A 27,804-nucleotide genomic window follows, 5' to 3' on the forward strand; every position below is an offset into this window, starting at 1 on the left:
TTTTCATCATACATCTTACATTTTAATACTCTTACTCATCCATAAAAAAGATAATAAATAATGCCCACCTAATGAAAAAGAATCTCTCATACCTCTGATGCAGCAACAAATGATGACATGTTTTCACAAGTCAATAAGAATGAAGAAACAGCAGAAAATAAAGAGCTGAGTTACATCATTTGCTTTTCAAAAAATCTGTAATTTTTTCAAGAATGTATGATCTGAATATAGTTATTACTCTGCAAATCTTTTACTCCTAACACTATATACAAATAATTTTTCTACCAACTTTAGTTTTAGATTATTTTATATACTCAGAACTCTGATTTAGAATATTCGAAGTGTCAGTTCCTCATATATTTCTACTATAAATTCTGGTATTTACATAGACTTAAATTTGGATTGAATTTTTTTATTTTACTGCATCTTTGAAAATATATTTTAGTATAAACTCTGGTGTTTCCTAAGCTGTAGTTTTGAAAAGTGTTTTCCCAAATTTATTACATTTGCAAGACAATTCTCCAATATAAATTCCCTGATGTTGAATAAAGTTTGAGCAACCCCTTCAGAGTTTTTCTCTAGTACAAAATGTGGACAATAAGATCCGATACAAGTAAAAGTACTACAACCTTCTTTATGTTTGTAATGTTCATCTTTAATATACTCTCCTTCACTTTAAAGGATAATATTTTCTGAAAGATCTTTTGACAGTAATTGCACTTATCATGCTTTTATTAAGCCTGAACTCTCTGGTGTTAAGATGTGAGCAGATACTGACATCTTTTTCATAGTCTATATTTGTACAATTTTTCTCAAATATAAATGATTTTCTGTGCAGTAAGATGTATTAGTTAAAAATTTTGCCACATTGTTCTCACTTGTAGGAATTTTTTCCAGTATATTACCTATAATCAAGTGTGACAACCATTTAAATACTTTGTTACATTCTCCACATTTCTAGGATTTCTCACTAATATGATTTCTTTTATGGTTAGAAAAGTTTGAGGTGTTGTCAGAAGCATTGCCACATCTTTCTGGTTTATAGAGTTTCTCTCCAGTATGAATTATCTCATGTGTGTTAAGATACTGAGGACTAGTTAAAGCCTTTGCCATATTTTTCACAATCATAGGGTTTCTCTCCAGTATGAATTTTCTTATGTTTAGCAAAACTTGAGGACTGGTTAAAGGCTTTGTCACATTCTTCACATTTGTAGGGTTTCTCTCCTGTATGAATTATTTTGTTCAATAAGGTTTGAGGACTTGTTAAAAGCTTTGCCACATTCTTCACAATTGTACGGTTTCTCTCCATCATTAATTATGTTTAGTAGGAGCTGAGGACTGGATAAAGGCTTTACCACATTCTTCACATTTCTAAGATTTTTCTCCAGTATTAGTTATCTTATGTTTAGTAAGGTTTGAAAATTGGTTAAAAGGTTTGCCACATTTTTCACATTTGTAGGGCTTCTCTCCAGCATGAATTATCTAATGTGTAGCAAGGGTTGAGGATTGGTTAAAAGGTTTGCCACATTTTTCACATTTGTAGGGCTTCTCTCAAGTATAAACTATCTTATGTGCAGTAAGTTGGACAGGCTTTGCCACATTCCTCACGTTTGTAGGTTTTCTCTTCAGTATGAATTATCTTATGTTTAGAAATGGACGAGGATTTGTTAAAAGCTTTGCCACATTCTTCACATTTGTGTAATTTCTCTCCTTTATGAATTATTTTATGTTTAGTAAGGTATAAGAATCAGTAAAAAGCTTTGAGACATTCTTCATATTTGTAGGGTTTCCTTCCAGCATGAATTATCTTATATGTAGGCGGTGTTTGAGAAGTGGTTAAAAGCTTTGTCACATTCTTCACATTTGTACGATTTCTCTATGATATGAGTTCTCTTGTTTAGTAAGGGATGAGAACTAATTAAATCCTTTGCCACATTCTTCACATCTGTAGAATTTCTCTCCAATATGAATTATATTTAGTAAGGTATAAGAATCAATAGAAATCTTTGCCACATTCTTCACATTTGTATGGTTTCTCTCCAGCATGAATTATCTTATGTGTAGTAAGGATTAAGTTCTGATTAAAAGCTTTGCCACATTCTTTAGTAAGGGAAGAGGCTTTTGCCACATTCTTCACATTTGTAGAATCTCTTCAGTATGAATTCCAATATGAATTATCTTATGTCTACTAAGATGTGAAGACCGCCTAAAAGCTTTGCCACACTGTTCACATTTATAGTGTTTCTGTCCACTATGAACATGCTTATGCCCAGCGAGGTGTAAGGACTGCTTAAAAGCTTTGCCACATTCTTCACACTTGTAGGGTTTTTCTCCAGTATGAATTTTCTTATGTATACTAAGGATTGAAGATCGGTTAAAAGTTTTGCCACATTCTTCACATTTGTAGGGTTTCTCTTCAGTATGAATTCTCTTATGTGTAGTAAGGTGTGAGTACCGATTAAAAGCTTTGCCACATTCTTCACATTTGTAGGGTTTTCTCCAGTATGAATTNTAAGGATTGAAGATCGGTTAAAAGTTTTGCCACATTCTTCACATTTGTAGGGTTTCTCTTCAGTATGAATTATCTTATGTTTACTAAGTGTTGAGAATTCACTAAAGGATTTGCCACATTCTTTACATTTGTAGGGTTTCTGTCCAGTATGAATTCTCTTATGTGTAGTAAGGTGTGAGGACCGATTAAAAGCTTTGCCACATTCTTCACATTTGTAGGGTTTTTCTCCAGTATGAATTGTTTTATGTATAGTAAGGGTTGAAGATTGTTTAAAAGCTTTACCACATTCTTCACATTTGTAGGGTTTCTCTTCAGTATGAATTATCTTATGGTTAGTAAGTGTTGAAGATCGTTTAAAAGCTTTGCCACATTCTTCACATTTGTAAGGTTTCTCTTCTGTATGAAGTATCTTATGTTTAGTAAGGATTGAGACTATACTAAAGGTTTTGCCACATTCTTCACATTTGTATGGTTTCTCTCCAGTATTAATTCTTTTATGTGTAGTAAGGTGTGAGGACTCCTTATAAGCTTTGCCATATTCTTCACATCTGTGGGGTTTCTCTTCAGTGTCAATTATCTTATGTTTGGTAAGGGTTGAAAAAACACTAAAGGCTTTGCCACATTCTTCACATTTATAGGGTTTTTCTCCAGTATGAATTATCTTATGTCTAGTAAGGGTTGAAGATCGGTTAAAAGCTTTGCCACATTCTTCACATGTGTAGGGTTTCTCTCCAGTATGAATTAACTTATGCCTAGTAAGGTGTGAGAATTGGTAGAAAGCTGTGCCACATTCTTCACATTTGTAGGATTTCTGTCCAGTATGAATTCTCTTATGTGTAGTACGGTTTGAGTCCTGGTTAAAAGCTTTGCCACATTCTTCATATTTGTAGGATTTCTTTCCAGTATGAACCCTCCTGTGTCTAGTAAGGGCTGAGAACCAGATAAACGCTTTGCCACATTCTTCACATTGGTAAGAATTCTCTCTAATATGAATTCTTTTATGCTGACATACGTGTAAAAGCATGCAAAATGACTTGCCACATTTTTTACATTTGAAAAGTTTCTTTCTAGTATGTTTTGTGTTATGTCTATTTGAATTTAAAAATTTGTGGAAGACTTTCACATATTTATCACATTGAAATATTTTTCTCTGGGTAGTTGTCAAACACAGGTTTAGTTCATTATAACCTTCTTTGTGCACCTTACACTCATTCACACTTTTACAGTCTTTTCTTAACTGTAAATCCTTGTGTCCACATTTTACATATTCTCTCAGTATCACTTTTTGAAAAGAATCTTTAATGCCTGGCCCTGGGCAAAGGTCTTCAGCAAAATGAGAACATATAACTGAAAGAAATAAAAATATCAAATTACTCCACTTGCTAGACTCAGAAAAACATAGATTACAAATCTAACCTATAATATTATACAAACTACATAAACAAGATAGCATAGCAAAATACCAAAGGCTCCAATTCTTTACAGACATATATATGTAACAAAAACATACTAACCAGAATACATCTGAGAAAAAATTATAAATGAGTTAAGTGTTTGAAGCACCCCAGGTGGGCACAAAGTGACACAGAAGGGAAGAGCTAAAGTTTATTACATTCACCCAACATGGCTATTCCAGGTCCCCAATATAACATAATGCCTTTAGAAGTAAATTGCCAGCCAGATGCAGTGGCTCAACCTGTAATCTCAGCTACTTGGGAGGCTAAGGTACCAGTGAACCAAGATCGCACCATTGCACTCCAGCCTGGGGAACAGAGCAAGAATAAATCTCAAAAAAAAAAAGAAAGAAAAGAAAAAAAGAAAAAAAGAGGTAAATTGCCAACTTTTGATTTTTTTAAAAAAAGACAAGTAAAATGCTGCCTCAAACTTCTTTATTACTTGCTTGTCTGGGCTTTTCCAGACACTGGTTTCTGTCTCCTATGATACACAGTGCAAAAAGAAATGGTGCTTTACTTTGGAATGACAGTTTGAGTATGCTGAGACCAAAGGTAAATGTTACAGCAGCAGAGACACTGCAGTACCACAGAAAGAAAACAGGTGTAGCAAGTGATTACTGAGTATTATGAAAAAAGATGACCAGGGGTCAGGCGCGGTGGCTCATGCACATAATCCCAGCACTTTGGGAGGCCTAGGCGGGTGGATCACGAGGTCAAGAGATTGAGACTATGCTGGCCAACATGGTGAAACCCCATCTCTACTAAAAATACAAAAATTAGCTGGGCATGGTGGCACTTATCTGTAGTCCTAGCTATTCAGGAGGCTGTGGCAGGAGAATCACTTGAATCTGGGAGGCAGAGGTTGCAGTGAACCAAGATCACACCACTGCACTCCTGCCTGGTGACAGACTGAGACTCCATTTCCAAAAAAAAAAAAAAAAAAAAGACGAATAATTTCCTTTAACTAAAAAATAAACACAAAAGGAAAGCACATTTAGTTGATTATATCAAGGCCTGTGATGGTATCAGAAGTAATCTGCATAAGGCCACTCTGCTAGCACACACAGTGGCAGGGCTGAGAGTGGATAAAGGAAATACTCCATTTCCTGGAGCTTGTTTTAACTGTGGGAAGCATGGTCATACTAAAAAAGAATGTAGAAAAAATCAGCAAGTCAGGCCGCCAGATAGGGGAAAAAAGAAAACTGCTGATCCTGAAATATGTCCAAAATTTAAAAAAGGAAAACATTGGGTTAATCACTGTCACTCTAAGTTTGATAAAGATGGGAACCAGATTTTGGGAAATGCCATGAGGGTCCCATCACAGGCCCCGTTCAAAACTGGGGCATTTCCAGATCGGGCCATTCTGTCATCCCTGTACATTGTCTGTCCTCCGCCACAGCTGCTATTGCTGCAGTAGATTTATGCTGCACAAAAGCTGTGAGCCTTCTGCCTGGGGAACCCCTGCAAAAGGTCCCAACAGCAGCAGTCTGTGGACCTTTGCCAGCGGGGACAATAGCATTACTTCTAGGAAGGTCTAGTTTAAAAGGGGTACAAATACATACAGGTTTAAAAGGGGTACAAATACATACAGGAGTCATTGATTCAGATTACAATGGGGAAATTCAAATTGTTATATCTACTTCTGTTCCCCAGAAAGCAGAGCCAGGAGAGCGCATAACACTGCTCCTGATTGTGCCGTATGTGAAAATGGGAATCACAAATAAGTCATAGATTTAAATGGGAAAAAGTAAAATTAAATGAACAGGAGGATTTGGAAGCACAAATAAACAAGGCAAAGCAGCTTATTGGGTAAATCAAATTACTGATAAACGTCCTACCTGTGAAATAACTATTGAGGGAAAGAAATGCAAAGGTTTGGTAGATACAGGAGGGGACATTTCAATTTATGGGGAAGAGATTTATTACAACAATGGGGAGCACAAGTTCTAATTCTGGAACAATTATATGGCCCTCAAAGTCAACATACAATGCACGAAATGGGGTATGTCCCTGGTATGGGCCTAGAAAAAAATTTTGCAAGGTTTGAAAAAACCACTTCAAGCAGAAAGACAAAGTTCCCACCAAAGATTAGAATATCATTTTTGATGGTAGCCATTGTTAAGCCTCCAGAACCTATACCTTTAAAATGTTTACCAGATAAGCCAATTTGGATAGAACAATGGCCGCTAAGTAAAGAGAAACTGGAGGCTTTAGAGAAATTAGTTACCAAACAATTAGAAAACAGGCACATAGCTCCAACATATTCCCCTTGAAATTCTCCAGTTTTCGTAATTAAGAAAGAATCAGGTAAATGGAGAATGTCAACTGACTTAAGAGCCATCAGTTCAGTTATAAAACCTATGGGAGCATTACAGCCAGGATTGCCTTCTCTTGCTATAATTCCAAAATTTGGCCTTTAATAGTCATAGATTTAAAAGACTGCTTCTTTACTATCCCTTTAGCTGAGCAAAACTGTGAACGGTTTGCATTTACGATTCCTACAGTAAACAACCTGCAGCCGGCTAAGCGTTTTCATTGGAAGGTGTTGCCACAAGGTGATGTTAAACAGTCCAACAATTTGCCAGATGTATGTAGGGCAAGTAATTGAACCTACTCAAAAAATTTTCAGTGTTACAGTATTCATTATATGGATGATATACTTTGTGCTGCCCCTACTTGAGAAATATTACTCCAATGTTACAATCACTTGCAAAATTTGATTTCTTGTGCTGGTTTAATTATAGCTCCTGACAAAATTCATACTACTACTCCCTACTCCTACTTGGAAACCTTAGTAAATGACACTACCATTGTGCCACAGAAAGTAACCATACGTAGGGATCAACTGAAAACATTAAATGACTTTCAAAAAAATTACTAGGGGACATTACTTGGATATGACCTGCTCTAGGCATTCCTACCTATGCCATGAGTAATCTGTTTTCTATCCTTAGAGGAAATCCTAGTCTCACTAGCCCTCCACAATTAACAAAGGTCAGGCTGAGGGAGAAATACAACTAATTGAGAAGCAAGTTCATAAAGCTCAAATAAATAGAATAGATCCAGAGAAGACTCTAGAATTGCTAATTTTTTCAACTCAGCATTCACCTACTGGTGTTATTGTCCAAGAACAGGACTTAGTAGAGTGGCTTTTTCTTCCACATACCAATTCACGGACTGTAACTCCTTATTTAGATCAAATCACTACTATGATAGAGACTGGGAGAACTCGGATTATTAAATTACATGGATATGATTCTGGAAAAGTTATTATCCCTCCCATGAAGGCACAAATACAGCAAGCTTTTATAAACAGTCTTACTTGGCAAACCCATTAAGCTGACTTTGTGGGTATTGTTGATAATCATTTTCCTAAAACAAAATTGTTTCATTTTTTGAAATTAACTGGATTATCCCTAAAATAACTAAATGTAAACCAATTGAAGGTATTGAGAATGTTTTTACAGATGGGTCTAGTAATGGTAAAGCTTCTTATTCTGGCTCAAAAAGTAAAGTTTTCCAGATGCCCTATACTTCAGCTCAAAAAGCAGAGCTTGTAGTGGTAATTGAGGTATTGATTGCTTTTGATATGCCTATTAATGTGATTTCTGATTCTTCATACATGGTTCATTCCACAGTTAATTGAAAATGCTCAGTTACGATTTCATACAGATGAACAACTGATGACTTTATTTACCCAACTGCAAACAGCAGTTAGGAGTAGAATGCACCCTTTTTACATCACTAACATTAGGGCTCATCCACCTCTTCCAGGACCTTTGACTGAAGGGAATCAAATGGCTGATCGCCTAGTTGCTAATGCAATACCTAATGCTAGACACTTTCACAATTTAACCCATGTTAATGCCTCTGGNAAAGCAGAGCTTGTAGTGGTAATTGAGGTATTGATTGCTTTTGATATGCCTATTAATGTGATTTCTGATTCTTCATACATGGTTCATTCCACAGTTAATTGAAAATGCTCAGTTACGATTTCATACAGATGAACAACTGATGACTTTATTTACCCAACTGCAAACAGCAGTTAGGAGTAGAATGCACCCTTTTTACATCACTAACATTAGGGCTCATCCACCTCTTCCAGGACCTTTGACTGAAGGGAATCAAATGGCTGATCGCCTAGTTGCTAATGCAATACCTAATGCTAGACACTTTCACAATTTAACCCATGTTAATGCCTCTGGTCTTAAACGCAGATACAGCATTACCTGGAAAGAAGCTAAAGCTATTAACCAGCGATGCCCAACTTGCCAAATGGTACATTCCTCATCTTTTACAGGAGGAGTTAATCCTCGAGGATTGGAACCTAACTCTCTTTGGCAAATGGATGTCACACATGTTCCCTCACTTGGGAGACTAGCTTATGTACATGTATGTGTGGACACCTTTTGTCATTTTGTCTGGCCTACATGCCAATCAGGAGAGTCTTCTGCCTGTGTTAAACATCACCTTTTGCAGTGCTTTGTGGTGATGGGCATTCCAGCTTCTATTAAAACAGATAATGCCCCAGGCTACACTAGCCAAGCTACAGCTACATTTTTCTCTATGTGGAATATTAAACATATTACTGGTATCCCATACAATTCTCAAGGACAAGCCATAGTGGAAAGAATGAATCTCTCCCTAACACAGCAGTTGCAGAAGCAGAGGGAGGAAAGTAGAGAATAGGGAACCCCACAGATGCAACTGAATCTAGCATTATTAATTTTAAATTGTTTGAGCCTGCCCAAAGGCCAGATGTTATCAGCAGCTGAACAGAATCTACAGAAACCAGCTGCAAAGACAGAAGCAGAACTGATTTGGTGGAGACAGCCGATAACAATAAGTTGGAAAATAGGTAAAATAATAACTTGGGGTAGAGGTTATGCTTTTGTTCCTCCAGGCCAAAATCAATAGCCGATTTGGATACCATCAAGACATCTGAAACTTTTATCATGAGCCAGATGCCGAGGAAGAGATTCTGGGAGGATCCTGAGGACCCTCTGGTTCTAGCCATGTTGAGAGTGATGCTGAGGAAGACCCCTACTGTCACAAGCAACACCCATTGAACACAGCCACCCACATTGGGACAGATCAAGAAGCTGTCACAGATGGCAGAAGAAAACCTGAGTAAAGTGGGACAACCAGTCACAATGAGTAATTTAGTGGTAGCTATGATAGCAATTATCACCATTGTTGTGAGTATTCCTTCAACAAGGGCTGACAGAGAACAATTATACTTATTGGGCACATTTATCTATCTTGGCTGGTAATAATGCCTGGATGTAATCACTCTATGACACAGTTCCACATGCTTTCTGATCTCAGTATTTACCATACTAAATCTGCTCCTATAATTGAGGAATACTGCCCTCAAAAACCTATTTGTAAACAAAATAGAACCTGACCAGAAAAAATGAATGTACTTCTTTAGAAAGAGTGCACTACAGAATGGGCAGAGATGCTGCACAACGATTCCTATGGAATCATTACTAACTGGTCCCCTAAGGGGATGTTTAGCTTAAATTGCACCTCTCAGTCTGTGTGCCATGGCCACACTATGTTCAGCTGATCTGAACAATACGGTCAGATGATAGAAATGATAAGAAGTACAGCAAGAGTTCCTATTATCTGGAACCATGGCGGTATAGTGGCACCTCAACCTCAAATTATATGGCCTGCTGTAGGAGCTAAACACAAGGATTTGTGGAAACTATTAATAGTTCTTAATAAGATCAAAGTTTGGGAAAGAATAAAAAAGCATCCAGAAAGACACTCTACAGACTTATCTTTGAATATTGCAAAATTAAAAGAACAAATATTTAAAGCATCCCAGGCACACCTGGACCTTGCTGCCAAGAACTACAGGGCTTAAAGGAGCTGCAGACAGATTAGCAGCTAGTAACCCATTAAAATGGACAAAAACACTCGGAAGATCTGTGAGTTCAATGATTGTGCTTTTAATCTGTGTTGATAGTCTGTAGTTACGGATCCTGACTCCTGCGAGAAGTAGCTCACCATGACAAAGCTGCCTTTGCCTTTATCGATCTGCAAATCAAAGGGGGACATGTTGGGAACAGGCCCCCCAAATCTGGCCATAAACTGGCCCCCAAACTGGCCACAAACAAAATCTCTGCAGCACTGTGACATGTTTATGATGGCCATAATGCCCACGCTAAGGTTATGGGTTTACCAGAATGAGGGCAAGGAACACCTGGCCTGCCCAGGGCAGAAAACCGGTTAAAGGCATTCTTAAACCACAAACAATAGCATGAGCAATCTGTGCCTCAAGGACATGCTCCTGCTGCAGATAACTAGCCGAACTCATCCCTTTATTTCAGCCCATCCCTTCATTTCCTATAAGGGATACTTTTAGTTAATCTAATATCTATAGAAACAAAGCTAATGACTGGCTTGTTAATAAATACATGGGTAAATCTCTGTTCAGGTGAGACTGAAGGCTATGAGACCCTTGATTTCCCACTTCACACTTCTATATTTCTATGTGTGTGTCTTTAATTCCTCTAGCGCCTCTGGGTTGGGGTCTCCCCAGTCGAGCTGGTCTCAGCAGTATAAAACAGAAAAAAAAAAGTACGAATACATAGAAATTAAACGACACACCCTTCAGCATGCTCTTGTTCAAAATTTGAAATATTTTGAAGATGTCCATAATGCTCAATGTAATCTACAGATTTAATGCAATGTGAGATTGAGGGAGAATTGCTTGAAACCAAAAGGCGGAGGATACAGTAAGCCGAGATTCAGCCACCGCACTCTAGCCTAGGCAAAAGAGCGAAACTCCATCTCAAAAAAAAAAAAAAAGCCTGTAATCCCAGCACTTTGGGAGGCCAAGATGGGCGGATCACAAGGTCAGGAGATCGAGACCATCCTGGCTAACACGTTGAAACTCCGTCTCTACTAAAAAAAAAAATACAAAAAACTAGCCAGGCAACGTGGCGGGTGCCTGTAGTCCCAGCTACTCGTGAGGCTGAGGCAGGAGAATGGGGTAAGCCCAGGAGGCGGAGCTTGCAGTGAGCTGAGATCCAGCCACTGCACTCCAGCCTGGGCGACAGAGCTGACTCCATCTCAAAAACAAACAAACAAACAAAAAAATTACAATAGCACAGTTTTATTGCAAAAACATTAACTTGTTTTTTTTTTTGAGATGGAGTCTCACTCTGTCACCCAGGCTGGAGTGCAGTGGAGCAATCTCAGCTCACTGCAACCTCCGCATCCCAGGTTCAAGCAATTCTTCTGCCTCAGCCTCCGAGTAGGTGGGACTACAAGCACGTGCCACCACACCCTACTAATTTTTTGTATTTTAGTAGAGACGGGGTTTCACTTTGTTGCCCAGGCTGGTTGTGAACTCCTGAGCTCAGGCAATCTGCCTGCCTCAGCCTCCCAAAGTGTTGGGATTACAGGTGTAATCCAGCACACCCAGCCTGCTTAACATTTTATAATTTGATTATAAACCGTAACTCACAAAACACTCGTAAAAAAGAACAAAGAGACATTATACTTTCTGATTTCAAAACACATTAAAAGCTGCAATAACAAAAACAGTATGATATTTACACAAAAATAAAAAGATGAAAGAACAGAGAGCCCAGAAATGAAGCCTTCTGTATGTGATTAGCTGATCTTTTGCAAAGCTGCCATGAACTCACAATAGAGAAAAGATAATCTTCTCAAAAAATATTAAAAACAACATCAACACTGATGAAATAAAGTTACACCATTTTTTAAAACTATATACAAAAAGTTTACAAAAAAAATACATAGACATGTGGCCAGGCGTGGTGGCTCATGCCTGTAATCCCGGCACTTTGGGAGGCCAAGGTGGATGGATCACCCGAAGTCAGGAGTTCCAGACCAGCCTGACCAACATAGAGACCAACATGTATTTTTAGTCTCTACTAAAAATACAAAATTAGTTGGGTGTGGTTGTGCTTGCCTGCAATCCCAGCTACTTGGGAGGCTGAGGGAGGAGAATTGCTTGAACCTGGAAGACTGAAGTTGCCATGAGCCAAGATCGTGCCATTGCATTCCAGCCTGGGCAACAAGAATGAAACTCCATCTCAAAAACAAAAACAAAACCAAAAAAACTTAGACATGAAAAAATAACAAATCTCTTAAAAAAATGAGATGATATGGGTCTTGGCACCATTTTCTTAGATATGATATTAAATGCATGAATTACAAAGAAAAAAACAGAAAAATGTAACTACACTATACTTGAAAATTTCTGCACATTAAAAAAAATATTCAATTGAGGGAAAATGCCTTCTAGGAAATAGGTGAAAATATTTGCAAATCATATGTGATAGGAGTTAATATTCATAATATATGAACAACTCTTAAAACTGAACAATAATGCTAAATTGATTTAGAAATGAGCAATTGAACAAAATTTTCATCAAAAAAGATACACATATAGAAAAAGAGCATTTGAAATGACACAGAACATTTCTCTACTTTGTACAGAAACACATGAAAATAACAGTGAAAAACAAAATTGCCTCACACCCATTACAATGGCCACTATAAATTTTTTAAGCACACCAAATCTGTTGATGATGCAAAATGAAACCTATATTGTTAGTAGAAAGCAAAGATACAGTCATTATTTTAAAATGTTATGTTTCTCAAATAATTAAAAATTGAATTATCAAATACAGCAATCCCATTTATGAATTTATAGTCAAAATATGAAACACAAGACCTGGAAGACCTATCAGAACATCCATGTTTATTGTACCCATATTCACAAAAGCCAAAGGGCTGAAGCAACTCAGATGTCTCTTGATTTATAAACACATCAAAAGTGTTGCATATATATATATACAATAAAATATTATTCAGTTTTAAAGAAGAAATTATCACATTTTACAATAAACTTTCCAAATGTCACCTATATGTCAGAAACGAAATGACGGATACTGTATGATTCCACTTATATAAGATATCTTAAGTAGTCACACTTATAAAAACAGAAATTGGAAGGGTGTTTGTCAAGCCTGGGGAGAGGGTAAATGCGTTGTTGTTACTTAATGGGTACTGGGTTTTAGTTTCACAAGATGTAAAACTTTTAGAAGTCTTTTGCGTAACTATGTGAATATACTTAACATGCCTGAAATATACAGCTTTCTTTTGAGATAGGGTCTCACTCTGTCACCCAAGCCGAAGTGAAGTGGCACAATTAAGGGTCACTTCAGCCTCAAACTTCCAGGCTCAAGTAATCCTCCCCTCTCAATCTCCCAAGTAGCTGGAACCACCGGTGCACACCACCATGCCTGGCTACTTTTAAAAAATTTTTGTAAAGAGGGAATCTTCATATGTTGCCCAGGCTGGTTCATATGGTGCCCAGGCTGGTCTGAAACTTTTGGGCTCAAGTGATCTTCCTGTTTTGGACTCCCAAATTTCTGAAATTACACATGTGAGCCACCCACATGTTGGGCCCTGAAATGTACACTTAAATAGATTTAAGATGCTAAATTTTATGTGTTTTTACAACAATTAATTTTCTAACCAAAAAACTGAAAAAAACAAAGAATTATAAATCTTTTCAAAAATTACCTTCGAATCACAGAAGTGTTTCTCTTACACAAAGGAAATATATATTCATGATTAAACAAATCATGAAAACAAGAAATGGTGAAAATATTTACATGACTACTCACTTAGACAAGATAAAACCACCACTGAAAATCAGCTAAGAAAGAATATACACAAGAGGCAGAGCGCAGTGGCTCATGCCTGTAATCCCAGCACTTTGGGAGGCTGAGGCGGGCGGATCACGAGGTCAGGAGATCGAGACCATCCTGGCTAACATGGTGAAACCCCCCCCCTCTACTAAAAATACAAAAAATTAGCCAGATGTGGTTGCAGACGCCTGTAGTCCCAGTTACTTGGGAGGCTAAGGCAGGAGAATGATGTGAACCCGAGAGGCAGAGATTGCAGTGAGCTGAGATTGTGCCACTGCACTCCAGCCTGGGCAACAGAGAGAGACTCCACCTCAAAAAAAAAAAAAAAAAAGAAAAAAGAAAGAATATATACAAGATAAGCCATAACCAATATTGGGGTCATATTTACAGATAAACACACATATATGATTGTGATAGAGATATGGCTGATTTATCTTTTAATTAAACCTTACATCGACATAAAGTATACAGACAGAATTGCAAATTGACTATAATTGTAATACATAAAACAATCAAAAACCATGACAAGCTGATATTAAGAAACCTACACTAAAACACCACTAATATGAAACTGCACAACAATAAGACATGTTTACTCATACAATTTGGTATGCAACATTAATGTACCATTAAGAAAGAATTTGTCTGACTACAGTGTTTGACTGTAAGTGTGTACTCATCAAAGGCAGGTATTTTGAATAATTGGCAGTAAAATTTCAGAGAATATGCAGTATAATTATAAATAAAATATTCTGATGTGAAACTTCTAACAAGCATTTAAAAGAAACCAGTGGCCAGGCGCGGTGGCTCACGTCTATAATCCCAGCACTTTGGGAGGCCAAGGCGGGCAGATCACCTGAGGTCAGGAGTTCGAGACCAGCTCAGCCAATATGGTGAAACCCAGTCTCCACTAAAAACACAAAAAAATTAGCTGGGCATGCTGGCAGGCATCTGTAATCCCAGCTACTCAGGAGGCTGAGGCAGGAGAATCGCTTGAACTAGGCAGAGGTTTTGATGAGCTGAGATCACACCATTGCACTCCACCCAGGTGACAGAGCAAGACTCCTGTCTCAAAAAAAAAAAAAAAAAAATTGGGAATTACAACTACCCAAGCCTCTTGCAACAAGACAACTAAATGTGGACCCTAGTGCAGACCCAGCAGCCTTGCAACCAAGTTACAACCCCACTCCACTACAAACCCAGGGGGTATCCCAGAACCCTGGGGACCCAAGAAAAGATCTTTACCTCCTGAAATTAGTTTATGAAAACTTAAGGAGTTGTTTGCTGTTTCAAATTCACAGATACCAATAGTAAACTCTATTGTGCCCATTGTCAATGCTTCTATTTTAACATAGCACTGGAAGTATGTAGCAGAATAATGAAAAAAAAATTTTTTTTAAAGCCATTGAAACTGAAGACAAGTAAAAAGTTGCTGTTTGAGGAATATATACAACATATATAAAAAACCATAGTACACTGAAATTTGTCTAAACTCATAAATACACTCAGTAAATTAACAAAATATAAAATTAACATAAATGTATGTTATTGTTCTATACACTTAAAACAAGCTATTGGATATAATAGAAATTTTAAAAATTTTATTAGGCCAGGCATGGTGGCTCACACTTGTAATCCCAGCACTTTGGGAGGCCAACGCGGGTGGATCATGAGGTCAGGAGATCGAGACCATCCTGGCTAACATGGTTAAACCTTGTCTCTACTAAAAATACAAAAAAATGAGCCAGGCATGGTGGCTGGCGCCTGTAGTCCCAGCTACTCGAGCAGCTCAGGCAGGAGAACGGCAAGAACCCAGGAGGCGGAGCTTACAGTGAGCAGAGATCACACCACTGCACTCCAGCCTGGGCGACAGAGTGAGACTCCATCTCAGGAAAAAAAAAAAAAATTATTTTTTTAATTTAATTTTTTTTTTTGTTTTTGAGACACAGTCTTGCTCTGTGGCTCAGGCTGGAGTGTAATACAGTGATCTCGGCTCACTGCAACTTCTGCCTCCCTGGTAAAAGTGATTCCCCTGGTTCAGCCTCCTGAGTAGCTGGGATTACAAGTGCTCACTGCCACACCCAACTAATTATTTATATTTTCAGTAGAGACAGGATTTCACCATATTGGCAAGACTGGTCTCAAACTCCTGAACTCAAGTGATCCACCTGCCTCAGCCTCCCAAATTGCTGGGATTACAGGCCCCAGCCACCATGCCAACCAAGAAAACAATCTTTTTAAAAATATAAATAAAATAATTAATTTCTGAGAACAAATTTAACCCAACAGACAAAAAATCTTAACAATGAAAGATATAAACCAATAAAGAAACTAGGGAAGACACAAATAAATTTAAAAATATTTCATATTTATGGACTGAAAAAATAAATACTGTTAAAGTACCATATTCTCTAAAGTAATCTATAGATTCAGCAAACTTCCTATCAAAATTCCAGTAGCATTTTTTCTTATAGTAATGAAAACTACAATTCTAAAATTTACAAAAAACTACAATAAACTTCGAATAGCCAAATTAATTATGAGAAAAAAAACAGAGGGACATCATACTTTATAATTTCAAACTATATTTCAAGAATATACTAACAAGAATAGGATGAAATGTTCAGAAAATTAACATAAAAACCAATAGAACAGAGACCACTACCCTCACATATTTTAGAAATGATGTAAAAAGAGAACTAATAAAATAGTTTAAGTTTCTCAAAATCATGCAGATGCAGATATTTGTATGTCTCCCAAAACAATGGAAAAGCAGTCAGATTGTGCAGTCTCTTATATGCCATGAAGAGGATTTTCGCTCTCACTGTAAACTTAAAGGAGTATCAATGAAGAGAAAGTAGAATCCTTAGAGAATTTAAAAGCATAAGACAGAAGATGGCCCTATGTGAGAACAACAACAACAACAACAACAACAAAAACATATATACCTCAGGCTTCCGAGAAACTCTTTGCTTTGGAACACAGCTTCCCAAATCAGCAGGACAGATTTGGTGATGGTATTATATTCACTTGATAACTATTTTCTTTTCTTTTTGTTTTTTTGAGACGAAGTCTTGCTTTTGTCCCCCAGGCTGGAGTGCAGTGGTGCGATCTCGGCTCACTGCAACCTCTGTCTCCCAGTTTAAGCAATTCTCTTGCCTTAGCCTCCTGAGGAGCTGGGATTACAGGCACCTGCCACCACACCTGGCTAATTTTTCTATTTTTAGTAGAGACAGAGTTTACACCATGTTGGTGTAAAACAGTCTGGTCTCGAACTCCTGAGCTCAGGCTATCCACCGGCCTCGGCCTCCCAAAGTGCTGGGATTACAGGTGTGAGCCACTGCGCCCGGCAGAGACTGGCTTTTTTTTTTTTTTAATCTTTCAATCTTTCATCTATGTCAACTGTTTCATTCACTCTCACCTACCTGGGGGTTTCACTACCATACTGTGTCTCTTCATATTCCAGGGATCTTTTCCTTGCTCCAGACAGGTGATCAGATTTGGCTTAGAGACAGCAATACCTGCTTTATTAAAAATAAATAACATGAATCTTGCCCGTATTCTCTAATTGCCTACCTAATACCATGCTTAATAAAGAGGATGCAATAGAATATTCTAGAAAATTTATCCCAAAATAATATTTAATGACAGAAAGTTCTTAACATTTAGAAAATATTTTAAATTTGTAGGTGCTTAATTTTACCACCCAGTATTCATGGATAAAAAATTAGTGGTGGCATATAGATTTTAACATATGGGCAACAATATTTTATACCACTAAATTTCTGAAATTCTCACTACTCTAGAGTGAAGGATACAGACCAGCTCAGAAATGTAAAAACATCAGGCCAAGATAAAACATCCTGAAGAATTTTTTTTTTACACGGACAATTCCTCAAGATTTTTTTAAAACAGGCATCAGAAACTCATTTATGAAAAGCATAAATTATCAAAAATTATTCTACGAAAACAGAGAAATGAAAACTTTAGGGTATATAAGGAATTGTGTATTAAAGTTATTCTCACCCAAGACCAGGTTTCTGTAGTTCTCTAACATCACTTTCCTATACAAATCTTGCTGAGCAGTGTCCAGGCATTGCCACTCCTCCAGACAGAATTCTACGGCCACATCCCTAAATGTCAACGGCCCCTGAAACAAACACACACACACGCATGCACACGTGCACACAAACACACATATTTACACGTGGGCAAAATTTATCATTTGAGTTAAGGTTAAATGAGAGAGTAAAAAAGCTTGGTTCTGATTTACAGGAATGACTGAAGTTATCCAACAATTTTCAACACAGAAATATTCTCTAATGTATTCTCTGAGGAATGAGAATGGTATAAGATCTACAACACCAGTGTATATATACTTTTATGAATACTAAAGTATAAACTAAATACATAAACACAAACATGTACTTTTTTAGTGCTATATTTGCCACACAAAGAACGAGTTGTGTATATTTTTCAGACAAAAAAGATGTTGAGTTAGAAGGCACCTCTCAAGTTTTAATGTGAACAATAAACTGAAGATCTTGTGCACAATTTTTTTTTCCCAGAAGATCTGAAATAAACTCTGCTTTCTGAATTTCTAACAAGCTCACTAGTAATGCCAATGTGTTTGGCCCAGAAAGAATATTTTGTCAAATATCCTGTAAGTGGAAGAACCTGTGTTTTACTCAATTTTTCTGCCCTGTAAACAAAGACAAGAGTCTTCATTTTCCAAAGACAGATATATGCAAGGAAAACCTAAGAAAGAAAGGCAGCTGCCGGATTAAATGTGATGGTTTATGCACAGCTCTTCTTTAGCTACATAAAGATACTTAATAATGAAGAGAAAACTAATGAACTCTATAGTGAAATAAGTATTTCAGAGAGCTCTTTAAGTAAATTTTAAAATCAACTGCATTAGGACAAATGTTTATGATGTGCTGATGCGATGCACACAGAAGAACACATCATCACTGCTGAGATACTGCCTCTCAAAAAGTAAATTCTAGTCTGAATTTAACCATACAGAAAAGTCAGTATTATGTGGAGTTCAAGATGCAGATATCTTCTATGTTCTGTAATTTTTAATAACATTTTAAAGTAGTCTTTCTTTAGCACCCGAGAGAGCGGGTATCTCTCAATAACTTTTTTCCAGAATTTTCAGGGTAATAAACGCCATCCTGTTTAAATAAGCATTTTCTTAATCCTGTTCCACACAGAGTTAATGGAGAAAACAGATGAAGTCACAAGACTACATGTTATTTATCTTTACTAAGGACACCAGCTTTCCGCCAATGGGAATCTTGAATATCTACATTTTCCCATGTTCAAAGGCAACAAAGGGAACATTTTAAATAGTGCAGACTATAAATTCATTTTAAGAATTTCGCATGGCATATAAGAAGTCATGATTTAGAGAGTGTAGAGAAGGTTCTGGGATATAGGAGAGAAACATTTTGCAGAGACCCTTGACTATCACAAGAATTTTAAAAAGTCGTTAAACTCATTAGGGGAAAAGAAACACAAGTAGAGAAGTAAAGGTTTGCAAGGACTAAATGCATGGCATTCCAAGAGGCAGAGTGGACACAGATCTTCATCTGAGACATATTTAGCTGGGAAAAAAAAAAGCCATTTTTCCTCTTTTGCCTTCTTTGGAAATCCTTTTCAGATGACATTCTCTGGAGAAGTTACACCTGCATCTTGAGAAAATTCCTGTGAAGAAGTCAGCACCACCCATTTACCTGCTAGCCTCACAACTACAGAAAAAAGAACTAAGACCTGCAGAAAAAGCCCACCCATTTCTGTCCTTTATAACAGCAGAGATTCAGGAACAACGAGCTGCTCAATGAATATAAAAATACGTTTCTCTATTTCTGTCTTCATGTGCCCGCCCTTGCCACAAACACCAGCAATTTCTGCTATGGTGATGAAAATATGGGTCACACTGCCCTCTTCCTATCAAAACCAAATAGAACAGTTCCTGTGACTACCTTTTAGTGCAAAGGTGAAACTTAACTCTCATGAATGTATCTTGAACCCCACCCACTTGATTTTGTCCTCACCTTAGAGTCACATGAGAAACAATTAAAACAACATGAATACTTTCACCTAGAACAATCACAGAACCTGGGGAGATGGCACAAGTAAAGAGATGTCTGCAAATTGGCCATGTGATCCTAATGAGAAGCCTGGGCTGACAGTCACTTAGCTAAGCATTGCCTCTCAAGCTTTAATGAACTCAAAAATCACTTGGTAATGTTGGTCCCACTTTATGTAATGTGATTCTGCAGGTTTAGAAAGGGTCCATGAATGGGTGTTCCAAACAAGTCCCCTGTCAAAGTCAATGTTGCTATGTTGCTCCACCTGGGCTTATCATTAGCATTAGAGAAAGCAGGCACAGCAGAGAGCTCCTTACATTCAGCACTCTTGTGCAGGTACTATGTGCTCAAGAGTATGATACAGAGCACGGTGCTGGGAATAACACATTCTGTGATTAAATCCTAATAAGACCTTCGAAGTTCATACTAAGTGTTCAATAATTCTTAGGATTTAGATAAAGGGCCCAGAATTAGTATTTCTTCCTCTGTTTCTCTGTCATTGATTTTCTTAAAAACATATAAACTAAAAACTAAATATAGACAGATGAAGATATATAAAGAAATATAGACAGAAAGAGTTTAATGTAGTTTAGAGAATTTTTTCTGTTTATATATACTTGTTTGTGACTTGTATAGCAACTACTGGATCTGCAGGAATAGAAAACAAGTTGCTAAATGAAATGTTTCTGTAAGCACTGGTTTTACTACAAAATTTAAAAATTAAGATCTTAAAATGTATAGTTTATTTTTCTTATGTATCTACTTTTGGGTTTCAGGATATTGTGAGCACCAGCTCTAGAAAGTCAGCAGGATTTACCAGCCAAAACGTGAATCTCTACAAATCAGTTTTGTAAGGAAAGACTCCAGAGTGGGGCCAGAGCTAAAAAGGCCTCCAAAAAAAGTGAATCTGATCAGAACTGGGGCAGGGAGAAGATCCTAGGTTGAATTTGTTCTCTATGCCACTGAGGTACTTCCAGTTCTGTTTTTCCTAAGCTTACCTAAGAAAAACTTAAATCCCAGAGTTTATGTAACTTTAATCTATTTTTGCCACTGCTCTCTCAATTTTATAACATACACTAATAAGCAATTTAAATGAATCTTTTAAAGTTTTCTAGGATAATTTTATTAGAAGATAAATATGTATTCTTAGAAAAGTAAAATAAACACAAATAATAACACCTCTTCAGTCCATAAATATTCCTTCAGGTGATAACATCAGAAGTCACAGCAATATTTTTAAAAAGTGGCCCAAGTTGTTTTTTTTTTCCCCAAACATCTATTCATTCTACCAACCACATAATGCTTAATTCAACCATGTATTCAGTTGCTAGTCTAGACTAAAAGTTCCTGGATGGTAGGGACCATGACTGCTTCATCTATTTTTTGAATGATAATATGAAATGGAAGCAATTAGTTTATTTGAGTTGCCAGACCTCCTCTGTCTTTCACCCAACTACCAGAAAACTTGATAAACTTTAATTTGGGCACCAACCAAAGTTATCTCTTATGAGGGAGAAAAAAACACAGAATGACTCCTTTCTCTTACACTGAGACACAAGCAGAATTAATCACTCTTGTCAGCCTGACACAATTCTGTCCCTGACATCCTCAAATGTCTTAAAGAAACCTAGGTGATTGTGAGAGGGTTCCCAATGACTCAAGGCTGATGGCCCAATGATAAGCCGAACTGGAGAAACTCAGGCTGATTCTAAATAGAAAACAGAACTGCTTTGGTGGAGCTCCAGAATCTGGACAACCTATCCTGATTTGCTAGCTTTTGGATAAGAAGGACAAGAATACTCTACTCCATAATTACAATTTACAGGTAGGTATAGTTGTGGTCATGGCTCTGGATACTTTGTGGCCTTGATCTCTCACTCTGAAGATGCTTGTTTACACTTATAGATTCTGTCATCAGATTCTATTTATACCTAGAGCCTCTCATATAACTGTAGCAGGTCACCAAACAAGATCTGAAAAGCTTACAAAGCCACACTCTCAAAGGGGGGCTTTAAGATGTTATGTTGACATCTCACAATGCAGAAAATATATTTTGTTGGTTTTCATTACATTCTCAATCCAAAGTCTGACCCTGTCTTGTAAATCCCAGGCAGAGGCCTGACCCTATGTGCAGATTCTAGGTGGGATTAACCTGACTCTGCATCCTTGGGTGTTACAGCAAGCAGAGTACAATCAAAGGAGAGATCCCTTCATAGAGGTTCCTCTAGCACATTCTAAGTAATATGTCTATCTAAAAGGAAAAAACTGAGGAAATATGAATTAGAAAGTTCGCTGGGCCAAGCTTGAGGATTGTAACCTTGGAGCAATGATACATCCTCCAAAGACTGAACAAATAAGAAATTGAATCCCTGAATAGACCAATAACAAGCTCCAAAACTGAATTAGTAACAAATAGCTGGTCAGGGCCGGGTGCGGTGGCTTATGAGGTCAGATTGAGACCATCCTGGCTAACACGGTGAAACCCCATCTCTACTAAAAACACAAAAAACTAGCCGGGCATGAAGGCGGATGCCTGTAGTCCCAGCTACTCGGGAGGCTGAGGCAGGAGAATGGGGTGAATCCGTAAGGCAGAGGTTGCAGTGAGCTGAGATTGTGGCACTGCACTGCAGCCTGGGCGACAGAGTGAGACTCCATCTCAAAAAAATAAAATAAATAAAAATAGATAAATAAATAAATAGCTGGCGGGGCATGGTGGCTCAGCCTGTAATCCCAGCACTTTGGGAGGCCGAGGCGAGTGGATCACGAGGTCAGAAGTTCAAGAGTAGTGAACAGCCTGGTCAACATGGTGAAACCTCATCTCTACTAAAAATATAAAAATTAGCTGGGTGTGGTGGTCCACACTTGTAATCCCAGATACTCAGGTGGCTGAAGCAGAGAATTGCTTGAACTCGGGAGGTGGAGGCTGCAGTGAACTGAGATTGTGCCACTGCACTCCAGCCTGGGCGACAGAGTGAGACTCTGTCTCAAAAAGTAAAATAAAACAAAATTAAATAAATACATAAATAGCCTACCCACCAAAAATAAAACAAAGAACCAGACAAATTTACAGCTGAATTCTACCAGATGTAAAATAAGAGCTGGTACCACTTCTACTAATATTATTTCAAAATACTGAGAAAAAGGGACTTCTTTCCAACTCATTATATAAAAATAGCATTATTCTGATATGAAAATTTGGCAAATATAAAACAAAAAAATAGAAAACTTGAGGCCAATATTTTTCATGAACATTGATGAAAATATCCTCAACAAAATGCTGACAAACCAAATCCAGGAGAACATCAAAAAGCTAATCCACTGTGATCAACTTGGCTGTATCTCTGAAATAACAGGTTGGTTCAACATACAATTAATAAATGTTACTCTTCAAGTAAACAGAACTAAAGACAAAACCACAAGGTTATTTCAGTAGATGTTAAAAAAGTTTGCAATAAAATTTACCATCCTTCATGTTTAAAACTTTCAAAAAACTAGGCATTGGAGGTACCTACATCAAAATAATGAGTCATCTAAGTATGACAAACTTACAGTCAACATAGAAAATGAACACAAGCTGGAAGCCTTCCTTCATGAAAACTGGCACAAGACAAGAATGCTTTTTCTCAAAACTCTCATTCAACACAGAATTGAAAGTCTTGGCCAGAACAATCTGGGAAGAGATAGAAATAAAAGGCATTCAAACAGGAAGAGAGGAAGTCAAACTATTCCTGTGTGCAGATGACAAGATTCTATATCTTCAAAATCCTACAGTCTCAGCAGGAAAGTTATTTAAACTGATAAACAACTTCAGCAAAGTTTCAGGATACTAAATCAGTAGCATCCCTGATGTACAATAACAACTACATGGCTAGTATGACCCTCCCTGTCCCCTTTTATCTTAGCCTTAACTGCATCTGCCTGTAGCTTTCCAGGACTCTGTAGCTTCTGTCAGCAGAAAGGATTCTTCTATGACTGGAGTGAGCAGGCTGGAACTTCTGCAGGGGAGGCTCTCCAGGAAAAAAAACTAACTAGGCCTTTCATAAACTCCTTTTGCAGGCTCAATATTAGCCTTAGCTCTGAGTCACTGGGCTCAAACTTTAATTTTCTTTTTTTTTTTTTTTTTTGATTTAACACAGAAACTTTATTATTGAAATTATTCTCATTACAGCATATAAAATAGCCAATGCCTAATCATGCCTAAAGGAGAAAAAAATAATCCTGTAAAACATGATTATAAGAGTATTTCCTTTATTTTACAAAGGCACTCTTTTTTTTTTTTTTTTTCTTTTTTTTTTTTTTTTTATTATACTTTAAGTTCTAGGGTACATGTGCATAACGTGCAGGTTTGTTACATATGTATACTTATGCCATGTTGGTGTGCTGCACCCATCAACTCGTCAGCACCCATAATTTTCATGTTAGAGTTACTCACTTGGTTTTTGAAATTAAGCATTTAAAAAAATTCAACAAATTACTGAAACACAGTGTTCATATAAGGGAAAAAAAATTTTTTAAGTGCTTACTTTTTTTTTTTTTTTTTTGAGACGGAGTCTCTCTCTGTCACCACGCTGGAGTGCAGTGGTGCGATCTTGGCTCACTACAACCTCAACCTCTTAGGTTCAAGTCTCAGCCTCCCGAGTGGCACTACAGGTGCGTGCCACCATGCCCAGCTAATTTTTGTATTTTTAGTAGACACGGGGTTTCACCATGTTGGTCAGGATGGTCTTGATCTCTTGACTTCGTGATGTACCTGCCTGGGCCTCCCAAAGTGCTGTGATTACAGGCGTTAGCCACTGCGCCCGGCCAAGGTGCTTATACTGTATACCTTAATAAGAAAAGCAGGACGGGCGCAGTGGCTCAAGCCTGTAATCCCAGCACTTTGGGAGGCCGAGACGGGTGGATCACGAGGTCAGGAGATGGAGACAATCCTGACTAACACGGTGAAACCCCGTCTCTACTAAAAAATACAAAAAACTAGCCGGGCGAGGTGGCGGGCGCCTGTAGTCCCCGCTACTTGGGAGGCTGAGGCAGGAGAATGGCGTAAACCCCGGAAGCGGAGCTTGCAGTGAGCTGAGATCCGGCCACTGCACTCCAGCCTGAGCGACAGAACGAGGCTCTGTCTCAAAAAAAAAAAAAAAAAANCATTAAAAATCATGCCGTAAACAATGAGTCATATGAAAACACTTCTACGCAGTACCAAGTTTCTCTCATATTTAGCATGAAACTCACAAATCAAGAAAACAGGATTTGAACAGAGATATTCACTGTCAAAAATTTACCTTGCAAAAAAAGGAACTGATGTTTTTATGAATCTATGTAACCAATCAATTATCTACCACAATTTCTCATGAAAATGTATTCATTTTCTACAGCAAAAATGAAATAGAGATTTTTTCCTCTTCTTTTTCTTGGCAGCATTCTAAAAGCTAAGCCTTGAAATTCTGTTCGAAATTACCCAGTTATAAAAATACACACCTGAGAAAATTCGTAAACTCACTCTGGGAAAGAAAAGGTATGTGAGAATTTTAACAAATGACATATATGATTAGATACTAATTTTTTGAAACCCACATCTTTCATGTCTTTTGTAAATATTTTTCTACCTTTCAAGCCCTACTATAAAAACTCAGGTCAAAATAAGTGAACAAATCCCTTCAAGGTGACAAATCCATGAGTAGAAGTGCTGGTTAAATAATAGATGTGGGTCGGGCGTGTTGGCTCACGCCACCCAGCACTTTGGGAAACCAAGGCGGATGGATCACGAAGTCAGGAGATTGAGACCAGCCTGGCTAACACAGTGAAACCCTCTCTACTAAAAATACAAAAAATTAGCCAGACGTGGTGGTGGGCGCCTGTAGTCCCAGCGATTCGGGAGGCTGAGGCAGGAGAATGGCTTGAACCTGGGAGGCGGAGCTTGCAGTGAGCCAAGATCAGGCCACAGCACTCCAGCCTGGGCGACAGTGAGACTATGTCCCCCCCTCCCAAAATAAATAAACAAACAAATAAATAATAATAAATAAATAAATAACAGATGTGTCTGACTCATGTTTCAAGTAAGGCCATTCATTCACTTGAGAGATTCTTCCAACCACTCCTGCTCACTTGTGTGCTCAAGAACCACCCATCCAGAAGACACTGCACTATTTCTCGGTGACTGTCCCACTTGCATTTTACTTGGCAAGCTCTTACACCATCTCACTAGAGTCAGTTTTGTTTTTGTTCTTGTTTGTCTTTTGGGATACTATTTTTTTGGTCACAAAATTTTCACATTTTTTTACTCTCTTTCTTTTACTATATTTATTTCACTATTTTTCTGCTCCCCTTACAGAATCCAGGGGGCAGAAATTATTTCTGTGTTTTCCCCTCATTACCAGCATCTGATTGGCTGACCAGCAATTTGTCTCCAAGAAATGGAAGCCTGGTTGGGTGAAGGCAATTTTAACATTTCAAGGGGTTACCGTTTCAAAATAAGAGTCCAGCGGCAGATTCCCCTCAGCCCCAGAATATCCACTTGCTCCCTTGAGAGGATACACTCCATACCTCAGGTCATTTTATGGGAGAAAATACACCAGAAGCTGGAATCCAATGGACACTCTAGCTAACATAACCATGGCAGTTACCTTTGTTTATCCCCATATAGTACTGAAACCCATGACCAGGAAAAAAACCAAAGGGTGGCTGAGGACACATCACCCCATAAATTTTCCAAAGGAGAACTTTGACCCAAAAACATTCCGGTAACATCTAGACAAGATAAAAGCAAAAGAGACACAGAGATTTACGACAGTATAGTGTCAGGGTATTATTATTTGCTTCCTTTTCATGGGAAATATTTACAGATAACAAATCTCCTTAAACGCACCATTTAACCATTTAATGCTTTGCCAAAAAAAAAATTAAAACACGGTATAAAAAGTACACTAAAAGACAAAAAGGCAATAATATGAATTAGGGAGGAAAAGCTGGCATTTGGGAACGTCAGAAGAAACTGGAAATTATCTTACTGCAAGCCAGAGTGAGGCTGAAGAAATGGGGGATGGGTTCCAAGACGCTGCTTGGGACACAGGTGAAAAATGCAGCAGAAAATCAGTTCCCTGTGGAGTGTGAAAATAAGTAAGCGGCAGGCAATTAGACTGAGGTGTCTCTAGTCCCTGGATTCTTACTTTAAAAGAAAAAAAAAAATCTAAATCTAACTCAGGTGCATTATTTTTAATTACTACATTCAGAGAAACAAAATTCAGGCTTCAGCAACTATAAACTGCCAATTAAGCTCTGATTACATAACCAGGAAAGTTTCACCTTTAATGCACAAATTAAGAAACCACGTAACTGCATCTAACCAATTACTAAATTTGGTTTCTTCACCATGCATTTTATAAAAGATTTTCCTTCAAGCCTCTCCCACAGACCACAAACTACAAAACATAGCTGGGTGCTCTACAATTCTAGAACCACTCTGATTAAATTCTTTAATATTTTTGCAGCGACTCCATAAATTTTTAATAGGAGAAAATAGCAACTGGGAACCCCACGGACCAAAGCTCTTCCCATTCATGAACCCGCAACCCAACTCAGGATTCTCCCCCTGACGACCCTCCCGTGGTCCCTGCACAATCTGAGAGACGCGGTGCTGCGGGTGCAGAGCTGCCAGAGAGGGCTCCAGGCAGCGCACAGTCACAGTGCAGGGGAGAGACAAGACGCCCGAGGCCCCGGCTGTCGGCGTAGCCGCCAACTTAAGGCTGAAGGAGACTGAGGCTGAGCTGGGCAAGAAAAACTCGGGCGCAGATTGTGGAGCTGACTGAGAGGAGGCCTGAGTCACGCCACAGCCACTTCCCACCGGTTCCAAGCAACCCCTTGCCCACTCTCGTGATGTCGGACCCGGCACTCGCACCATTTCTAGGCTTTCAGGGGGTCCTGGCATCTTAGCTATGGATCTCCCAATACCTTCAGGTCATGAAGCCACACACGCTGAAGACACAGAACAGTGGGGAGACCTAGAGCTCGGCAGCAGCGAGAAACAATGGCCCAGCCACATC

The 27,804-nt window shown here is 38.1% G+C and overlaps 1 protein-coding gene and 1 pseudogene across 3 annotated transcripts; both read right to left on the reverse strand.

Annotated features, from left to right (window-relative positions):
- LOC108512953 (zinc finger protein 98-like) lies at positions 1 to 2,130 on the reverse strand (annotated as a pseudogene). The gene is made up of 2 exons (XR_001880760.1): positions 2,095 to 2,130; positions 1 to 1,876 (listed from the first exon to the last, which is right to left on the reverse strand). The product of XR_001880760.1 is annotated as a zinc finger protein 98-like (transcript).
- ZNF493 (zinc finger protein 493) lies at positions 1,871 to 27,804 on the reverse strand. Of its 2 annotated transcripts, XM_017848529.1 has the most exons (6): positions 27,713 to 27,804; positions 26,773 to 26,862; positions 17,697 to 17,820; positions 17,096 to 17,194; positions 2,525 to 3,859; positions 1,871 to 2,369 (listed from the first exon to the last, which is right to left on the reverse strand). In XM_017848529.1, exons 3-6 carry the CDS (start codon positions 17,725 to 17,727, stop codon positions 2,134 to 2,136), a joined length of 1,701 nt encoding a protein of 566 aa, XP_017704018.1. In that variant the 5' UTR covers positions 17,728 to 17,820; positions 26,773 to 26,862; positions 27,713 to 27,804; the 3' UTR covers positions 1,871 to 2,133. The 2 variants fall into 2 exon arrangements, with proteins under 2 accessions (XP_017704018.1, XP_017704019.1); XM_017848530.1 differs by lacking the exons at positions 1,871 to 2,369; positions 2,525 to 3,859; positions 26,773 to 26,862 and adding an exon at positions 14,079 to 15,393 and having other exon boundaries at positions 27,660 to 27,804.

This window comes from Rhinopithecus bieti, unplaced genomic scaffold (assembly GCF_001698545.2).
Source record: "Rhinopithecus bieti isolate Rb0 unplaced genomic scaffold, ASM169854v2 scaffold_31514, whole genome shotgun sequence".
NCBI lineage: Eukaryota > Metazoa > Chordata > Mammalia > Primates > Cercopithecidae > Rhinopithecus > Rhinopithecus bieti.